General features: G+C 33.5%; 1 protein-coding gene across 3 annotated transcripts in view; it reads left to right on the top strand.

The window, feature by feature from the left end:
- Positions 1 to 4,188: 4,188 nt before the first annotated feature.
- plcd1b (phospholipase C, delta 1b) overlaps positions 4,189 to 10,285 on the top strand; it is a 48,642-nt gene continuing 42,545 nt past the window's right edge. Inside the window, exon 1 of one of the 3 annotated variants that reach the window (XM_087238880.1) lies at positions 4,189 to 4,446. In XM_087238880.1, the coding sequence (XP_087095006.1) occupies positions 4,416 to 4,446 (31 nt within the window). In that variant the 5' untranslated portion in view covers positions 4,189 to 4,415. 3 annotated transcript variants of the gene reach the window in all.

The raw sequence follows: 10,285 nt of genomic DNA, 5'->3' as shown, positions 1-10,285 counted from the left end.
AAAAAAGAAAGAAGAAAGAAAGAAAGAAAGAAAGAAAGAAAGAAAGAAAGAAAGAAAGAAAGAAAGAAAGAAAGAAAGAAAGAAGCACAAAATAATTAATAAATCAAAATGCTTGATATGTAAAATGCATAAAGGGCTTTTTACACCAAGAATAACAATAGATTTTCCTAGTTTAAAATAACAATTATTGATTATGAAACCAGTCAATGTGACTTGTCCTGGAGCCCTTTGTTAAAGTCAACAACACTAAACAATTTCCTACTTTTTCATTAAGGTGAGAATTGTTTGCTCATATTCCATATCACTTTCATTTTTACAAACGGAAAAAGCTTCCACCTCTCATTTTATTTTCTTGAAAGGTCTCAAAAACAAGTTAGATATTTGTTTTTTTTTTTTAATTAGTCGACGGTCTTTTCATAATCTCAGGACTAGACATACCTGTTACTTAGGAATGACTTTACTTGACATAGGAATCATACGACATTCTTAATCTGAGGAAACAGTACAACTTACTAAGGTTTAAAGTGAGTTGATTTTACTCTCAAAATATTAAGTATGAAGAAAGAGTGGCAACTTCCACGTGAGCATGTCACCATAATCATAGTACAGAGTAGGTTTGATTATTTGTTTCTTTGAAAAGCACAGAAAAGTGCATGGTTAATTGGTTAATATATTATCAATCCTTTTTGTTTGTTTTTTTTCTGTAGGAACGGTTTTCCCCAGTCCAGCCTGGTTTATCCGGGAGCCTAAGTTATAATTTTTTGCATTGTCAATTGTGGTCAAAATCAAAACGTTGAATTGGCAGCTTGTTCTGAAAGTATTTCACATATCTTACACAACAAAACTTGACCTGGAATGTTCTCTACACATTGCGAGCATTTCATTTAACCAGAAAAATGTATTCCTTGATCGCTATCAGCTTGCAACAAAGGCAATATTTAAACCTCTCCAGCCACATAGAAACACCTCAAACCACATGATAGGATTGGCAACAAAACTGTGACATAAATTATTCCCACATTTTCCTTTGGCTTAGCCTTTTTATTTATCAGGTGTCACCACAGCAGAATAAACTTATCCAGCATATGTTTTACTCAACGGATGCCCTTCCAGCTGCAAGCCAGTAAAGGGAAACACCCATACACTTTTGTATTCACACACGCGCTCATACACAACGGCTCTAGTGAATGTGTGCCCCCTATACTGACCTGACACTAAGTAGAAGAAACAGTTAAATAAAGTCTTTTTTTCTGTGCACACAAATGTATTATGGCAGCTTAATAATTCTTCAAAGTAACCACTTGCATGTTTTTTGAGGATGCTTTTGTTACATGTCTGGAATTTGAATGAGTAGGGAGCCTTTCAGCCCAGCCCGCGAGATGATTCTGTAAAGTATAAAAATGCAATTTTTCAAAAAAAGAAGCTGCTGTTCCAATTGTGTACATTGGATGGCGCAATTGCAAATGGTTAATTTCATCCGATCCCGAGGCCGAGTCAGCGTCAGTTTAACAAAACCACATGCCCTGCCATACCACATTGAAGTGTTCTCACAAGGAAACGTTACTATTTCACGTTTTGTTAGTTTAGTGCCTAATTCGTTTAGTCATACGTAGGGCCAGACGGAATCTGCGGATGTTTTTTGCTATTTCTGCTGAGAATTTTGGTAAAAATCTGCGGATTTCTGCAGAATTATTTTGGGAGTATCCAGGGGAGTATCAAAACTAAAACCTTAATATATGAAATAAAAAGTAATAAATTACTGAATAAAAACTGAATAAATTTAGATTTACACATTTACTCAAGTAAATAAACAGAATTAATAATGGGCTAAAAATCTGCAGAAATCTGCAGAAATCTGTGGAATTCTGCGGAAAATCAGCGAAAAATCTGCGGAATTCTGCGTGCGCAGATTCCGTTTGGGCCTAGTCATACGAGTTTAGTCATACGAAAATGTACGATATAAAAAGGAGGCGTGGCACAAACCACACTCCTAAACCCAACCATCATTGATGACTGAGCAATAAAATACACAAATGAGATGGTATGAAATCATATGAATTAGCCACTAAATCAAAATAGTTGAGACTGTGTTGCCCTCACGCTCCAGCTTTATGCTTTATGTTGATTGAATTAAAACAAAGAAAACAATCTGAAATTACTGTTTTTATATATATATATATATATATATATATATATATATATATATATATATATATATATATATATATATATATATATATATATATATATATATAGCCTACCATGATTTTACTGGTCCGGTGAGATATATCCAGCGGCAGAACCGCAGAACCAAACATGTTTCAGGCACACACAATCTAGCACACACGATTTTGGCAGACCATATATGGTAACTAACTAACTCCTTAGGAGCATTATTGCCACCTATTAAATTTCACAGATATGGTTTCCCATTTCAGTCATTATTATTATTATATCGTAACGATCATTTTAACATCTCTGCAGTTTCTGAACTCAAATTATGTAAATAAAAATAATTGGTTAAAGACACTTATGACTTTATTTATGTGTCCACATACACAAAGAAAACATTATAGACCGTCTAATTGTAGGATTAAGTGTAATAAACTAATTCAGGATCTTAATATTATCATACTTGGTTAAAATCACTTTATTGCAAAATATAAAAAGCAAACAATTATGTGTCACATTAAAAAGAATTACTATAATTAATCATTTAAACAATATATAATATAGTTTTAAGTTGATGACCTTAACTGATTATCTGATTATAAATTACTATCTTTTACCAAACTGTCACAGCTGTTATATATATAATTATTATTATTATTATTTCTTTTTAATTAATTGTTAATAGTTTGTTTGTTTCTGTTGCTAAATTTTGGTTTAAAAACAATATATTGCTTACTTTAAATTACTACAGTATTAAATGTGGGAAATCATTGACTAAAAAAGTTATTATAAAATTAAGCAAATACACACTATTTAATTGCTTGAGTAAAATATTGATATAGTGTTGTGCATTTATTACATGTAAAAAGATTTTTATTACAAATAAAATAAATTATTGCCTATAATAACTTGCTATTATTTCCTTCATTAAAAATGAATCCATTATATAAATTAAACCTGTCCAATTTAGATCGTTCAGCAACGCCAGCAAACGAGTACCTGCTAAAATGTCAGATGACTGATCATCTATGATAACTGATAGAAAACTGTTCAGTCTAGTAGTAAATGGCAATCAGAAACAACACTCCCCATTCACGCGTCTCGATCACAATATTTGTGAAATAAAGTAAAGTGAACACTATTGTTTATTGTGTACAATGTTTACTAACCATATATATCAAAGTATATCGATGACAATGTCCAAGAAGATATTAATAACATTAGCATCCGTCGTAACCATATATGGTTTGTCTAGATTGTGTGTGCCAGATTGTGTGTGCCTAAAACATGTGTGGTTCTGCGGGCCTGCAGCTGAATATTATTGGGTCCGGCCCACTTGGGAATAGATTTTCCTCTATGTGGCCCCTGAGCTAAAATGAGTTTGACACCCATACAATGGAGGAGAGGTGAACTGGATTTTACCTAAAAGAGCTTAAATTTGTGTTCTGAAGATAAACGAAGGTCTCTGGTTTGTAAGTAATTATTGACAGAATTTATTTCTTTTGGGTGAACTAACCCTTTAAGTATTTAATACATAACTGACCATTGTTAAAATTCTTAAAGCAAAGATTATGACAACTTTTTTTTTGTCATTTGCACAAATAAAAATCTGAAATAAAGTATTCTTTTCAATGTTATTGGTTAAAAATATTGGTTCTCTTTGATTGTCAACCTTTAGAGACTTGCACATACAGATATCACATATTAACTGCAGGTTAGGTTAACTGGTTAGGTTAACTATGTTTATATATAATGACTGTTAAAAGCTATTAGCTACTAGTTAATTAGTTAAAGTAACCATATGCACACACGTTTTAGTTAGCCGATACTAGGAGAAAAAAAGTCATACAAATGTTATATATACCTGTTGCAACACGTAGACCGGTTCTCCAGAAAAAAGCAACTGTAAATAGTCAATCTCAGTCTGGATTTGTTTAACTGTATTATGCCATGACCTATAAAGGCCGCAGGAGGCACCGCATGCAGGTATAAGATGCTGAAGTGATCAGTGGGAGTGGCTCATCATGGGACACCGAAACCCCACAGGCAGGTAAATCTGTACCTGCGCCGAGAAAGCTTGCGGAACAGCTCAGCTCAGCTCTCGGTCTCCTCTGTTGATTTTCGCCAGTCAGACTTTCCGAAAGTTTTATGCCATTGCTTTTTGAGCGTGAACTGCTGGAGTCAAAAACGCTGGATATAATTGAGCACGAGGAGGACACAACAGTCTGCAGAATTGACGAGACATGGACTCAAACGGCGTTACTGATAAAAAAGGTAAGAGCTAAATGAAAGCTGAAAGGGATTTGTCATGCAGCCGGATTGAAATGATTGAGGAATGCCTGTGTGCATCAGGAAAATCAGCTGAGAAGCATCTGGAAGTTCAGTTTGCGAGCGGTGAATGTTCAGACCTGTTCACTAAACCTGCACGCGCTCTTGAGTTTCAGCCACGCGCAACTGAATGTTAACCATTGCTAAAAACGAACCCTCATTTTATTTTATTTAACGGGTGAAATTTGAGAAGGACACAAACTGAAAATGCAGTTTATTTTGTGTTTGGGAACTTTGAATTTATTTCAAACTGCGTATTGTTTTGTTTTCAGCTGACGTTAACGGTTTCGGACGGTGTGAGGGTGGTGTAACGTTAGTGTAAATTGAGTTCGAGGACATAATATGGCAGCCACACCCTTGGCAACTTTGTATTGTCATTTGCTGGATGCATTTGGCCGACAGTTGCTCCAATTTTGCAGCAATATAATATGCTGCTGGAGTTTGTATTGAGGACAGGGCGCTGGAGAGGTGTCGGTGTATAGCCTCGAGCAACATTCCGGCGACTGTCTCGCATAACATCCCTTTCATTACTGCAGTTCCTCTGCCTGAAACTGTCTGGCAAATTATGGGGTTAAGCGCGCCTTCAACCCAACTCGACTCGTGATGTTTATCAGCAGAAAGAATTTGATGAATATGTTCAGAAAAGTGAGAGAAACCGTTTGTCCAAAAAAAAAAAAAAAACACATTTCGTCCAAAGTGAAGGTGTTAAAGTAAATGTGACCATTGTTTGTGATGTTTAAAAGCCCGAGGCATCTGAATGACTTGATGTGTACACACCCCCTGAATCTCCAGTATCTCCGTCATACAGACGAATATGAAGAGTAGCCTACAGTGTCCCGTCTGCATATCTCACTTAAATAGGAAGCAGCCTGGGGGATTTTCGAGGGCAGATAGTCTACTATTGCTATATAAAGCATATAAGATACTGACTGTAAATGAAATGCTGTCAACAACCACAGTTACTGCAGAAATATGTGTAAATGTACGTGCATGACTGCTTGTTCTTTAATAGAACATATTTAATATCATAATAAACAATTAATTATAAATTAATATATTAATTTCGTTTTAGTTTTAATAATTGTATAAACTTTTTTTTATTTGTTTTAAACTCTTATCTTTTATTTTTCTGTTTTAGTCATTTTAGTATTTATTTCACCAAGTTTTATTTCCTACACTGTAAAACCCAACAGTCAAATTTATGAAACGAAATGAGTGTAACCTAGTTAACACAATTTATTGTAAGTTAATTGTACTTATCTTAAAAGTTTTGAACTCCTTGTTAAAGTTAATGAGTAAAAGAAGTGATTACGTGTTGATTGAGCATTAATAAGGTGCACCTGCTACTAACTAATTAACTCATTACTTTAGCTTAAATGGAGTAAGTTCACAGTACTCGTAAAGATTAGTTTTTAACTCAAAAGTTTTGTAGCAATCGGTTTCCTCCAACAGTTTGAGTTGTCTTAACTTATTGGGTTTTACAGTACTCCGTTGGTTTGAGTTCTCTTCATTTATTGGGTTTTACTGTGCTCAAATTGCTCTGTTTACTCATATAGATTAAGTTCACAGTACTCATTAAGATCAGTTTTTGAACTTAAATGGTTTGTTTCAATCGGTTTCCTCAAATGGTTTGAGTTACCTTAACTTACTGGGTTTTACAGTGTAGTTGCCAAGAGTTTAAGTCGTTCTCCTTTTATAAGTTAATATTGATCTTTAATCTAATTTATTTGCTTTTCTGACATATCAGAGGCCTAGCCCAGTGATTAAAATGATATCAATATTTATTTTAACAGAAGCACCACTGAATATTCCGGTCTTAATTAGAATTAATGCAGAAATGCAGTTTTAGTTTTAATACACCAAATAACATGAGCAATGTTTTATTTATTTATTTTTGCAATTAAGAAGTCTATTCTGAGACTATTATTGCTCCCATTCTAAGTCTTTCTAATTTAATTGTTAACCTTTATTTGTAATGTTTGTATTGATTACGGTTCATTCTGCTGTGGTAGCAACATAATTGAGTTACTAATTTTCTGAACAATAATATCACTGGGCTAGACCGCTAGAAATTTAAATAACACATTTACACATATGTAAACAATAATAATATTAACAGAAGCACCACTGAATACTCTGCTCTCCACATAGGTCTACCGTTAATTCAAATATATGTAATGTGAGACCCTGGACCATCAGTCATAAGTGTCATTTTATACTCTTTGAGTATCTGGAGTCTGAGAGTTAAAAAAAAAATCTAAATATTAAGAAAAATTATATATAAAATCTAAAGTGCTTAGCAATGCATATTACTAATAAAAATTGTTTTTATATGTTTACAGTTGTATATTTACATTTAGTCATTTAGCAGATGCTTTTATCCAAAGCGACTTACAAATGAGGAAAAGGAAGCAATTTACACAACTATAAGAGCGACAGTGAATAAGTTCTATAGGCAAGTTTCAGTTCTGTAAAGTCTAAGAAGGAATGTATTAGTAAATTTTTATTTTTTATTTATTTATTTTTCTGAGTACAGTTAGTGGTATATCCAGAGAGGCAATTGCAGATTAGGAAGTGAAGTGGAGACTAAATAGTTTTTAGTCGTTTCTTGAAAACCGCGACTGACTCTGCCGTTCTGATGCAGTTAGGGAGTTCATTCCACCAACTGGGCAGATTAAACGCGAGCGTTCGGGAAAGTGATTTCTTCCCTCTTTGGGATGGAACCATGAGGTGACGTTCATTCACAGAACGCAAGTTTCTGGAGGGCACATAGATCTGCAGAAGTAAGAGCAGATAAGAAGGAGCAAAGCCAGAAGTCGCTTTGTAGGCAAACATCAGAGCTTTGAATTTGATTTATTTACAAAATAAGTCTCGGAAACTTAAACTTATTTAATTTGTTAAAGTTAGTAACTAATAAAATTATGGTAACTAATAACCTTAACTTTTCTGACTTAATTGTGATGCAATAGCGTGCACCTTTTGTCTTTTAAACAATAATTATTGTGAAAAGTGCTATACAAATAAACTTAAATTGAAGTATTTGATTAGCGCTCTCTTTTTTTGTGTGTCCTTCAATAATCTTGTTTATTCATCTTCACAAATGACATTTTATGTCTAAAGCATCTAAGTGCTTAGCAATGCATTGCATACTATTAATAAAAGAAAGTTTGCAGTTGGATATTTACAAAATATCAGAATGAAACATCATGTTTATTTATTGTTTTAATGATTTTTGGCATGAAATAAAAAACTATAATTTTTGACCCATGTCAATATACCCATGCAAGTTGCACAATAACACTTGTTTTGTGGTCTTTGGTCACCATGACATCTGATTGCAATTTTTGTTATGGTTTATTTTACTAAATGACATGAGTAACTTTTCTCTAAAAATTCAAAGACTGTTAGTACTACTCCCATCTTAACCCTTTAACTGTCTGCTCTACCAAATGGTTGACCATATTTTGACTGTTTTAAATAATGACTGTTAATGTCCAACTATTGTTGGTTTACAAAAAAAAATCAGTCAAATCCTTGTTGCGCTTCGACACTTGTTTTCTTCTTATTAATATTATTATTTATTTAAAATAAAACCAAAATCATGTTAAATGAGAATCTGATATATTTGATGGCATACTTCAAAAAATAATTTTAGTAGTTTATTATTTACCATTAAAAAATGTTTTATTTAGATTTGTTTTAAATAAATTGGTCCTCATATTTTTCATTTTCATAGTACATGTATTCATTGCGGTACTTTTACCATACACCAAAATCTCAACCATTTGGTAGAGGTTGATATTTTCGCAATTATGGGATGTGTTGAAAAAAGGCATTGAGTGTGTTAACTAGCAATATTAAGAGAGTCCAATCAATTTTTTTTTTGTTAGTGAGACAGTTAAAGGGTTAATAAAAGAATAATGAAGAACTTGGGGAGAGATTTTTTTTTTGGACATGTCTGTATTTATTTAATTGCATTTACTCTTCCAGCATGTCTAGGGTAACATACACCCACCTGTGTTTATTGGATTAGGTTTTAGTGTGGCAGTGCAAACGTTAATTTGCCTGTGGGTTGACATTCAGCCACTAGATAGCGCGATTGCCTCTGTTTAGGAAAAAAAAACTACGGGGAAAACTCGCAAAAGCCCAACAGGTATTTCAGCAGCAGCTGTTGATGTATTCGCGCTTTTCATTGTTATCTCAAGGATAATGAGTAAACCTTTTAATGACAGCGTCCTTTGAATACATAATCCCAAAGTGTTGAATAAATAAATTCGCCAAGCAAATACAATCTACTGACTGGCATTAGACGGAAGGTCACTAGTACACCGTCTTATTATTCTAGGGATGAACTTTGTGTTAGAACACGCCCCAAACACAGTCCTCTGAGAGAAAAAGTGAACCAGCAACACAACACGCACAGTCGTCAGGATATGTTTGTGGCTCTTTTTACCTAAAAGAAGTTTAGTTTTTTATTTGTAAATTTGACAACATGCAGTGTATACGAAGACAACCGACGCGGACCAAGTCTCAGGAGTCCTTATACCGAGCGCACATCAAAACAATAGCGCGCGACAACATGAAACTACTAGGTAGGACGATGGACGTAACAATAAGGTGTAATATGAAACCTTCACCTTTCGTTCTTGTTTTTACAGAGATATTTTGTTGGTCATTTTGGGATAGGAGCAGTTCATTAATGTATAGGGAAACTATTGCATAATGATATGCCTTCCTAGAATGTAGTGAACGTAGTAGCTATCAGATGTGATAAATAGAGCAGGAGCACGTCACGCCTACACAAATGCACACTACACCTTTATCCATGGGGAGGAATTAACCACAACTATGAAACAAGGCTTAATCTCCCTAATCCCTAAACCAGATAAGGATTCTTTAGAGATTGATAATTGGAGACCCATTACCCTGTTGAATATAGACTACAAATTAATTGCATTGGTATATGCCAAAAGATTAAAATCAGGGCTAAACCAAATTATACATGAATCTCAAACGGGCTTTATGAAAAACAGACATATCAGTAACAATATTCGTTTTATTTTTGATCTCCTTGACTATTCGGACCAAATTGATTCAGAGGCTCTAATATTGTTTTTAGACTTCTGTAAAGCCTTCGATACAATTGAACATGGCTTTCTTCTTCATTCACTGAAAGTATTTGGATTTGGTAACAATTTCATTGATATTATAGAAATGTTTTATAAAAATATTAATAGTTCTATCATTTTAAATAAAGGAACCTCTAAAAGATTTGAAATTTGTCGTGGTGTACGCCAAGGCTGTCCAATCTCACCTTTTTTGTTCCTATTAGTTGCTGAGCTACTTTCTATTCAAATTCGAAATAATCAAAATATTAAGGGGTTAAAGATATTTGATAGAGAAATCAAACTTTCACAATTGGCAGATGATACAGCGTTGTTTCTGAAAGATAAATACCAAATTAAAACAGCCCTAGAATGTATTTCCAAATTCACAAAATCGTCTGGTCTAAAATTAAATCTTCACAAATGCGAAATCTTATTCATACATAATTCTATGGACTTATTTATTGAAAATATTCCTGTTAAAGACTCTGTGAAATACCTTGGAATCTTTATTTCTAAAAATAATACTGCTTGTGAACAACTTAATTTTGTGTCAAAAATTCAGAAAACTAAATTTATTTTAAATAATTGGCTGCAAAGAGATCTTACAATTTTTGGAAGAGTTTTACTATCCAAAGCTGAAGGCCTATCTAGACTTGTTTATCCTGCTCTTTCTATGC

This window comes from Danio rerio, chromosome 2 (assembly GCF_052040795.2).
Source record: "Danio rerio strain M-AB ecotype USA chromosome 2, GRCz13ab, whole genome shotgun sequence".
NCBI lineage: Eukaryota > Metazoa > Chordata > Actinopteri > Cypriniformes > Danionidae > Danio > Danio rerio.
The sequence above is the reverse complement of the archived record's forward strand: the minus strand, read 5'-3'. Positions and strand labels throughout refer to the sequence as shown.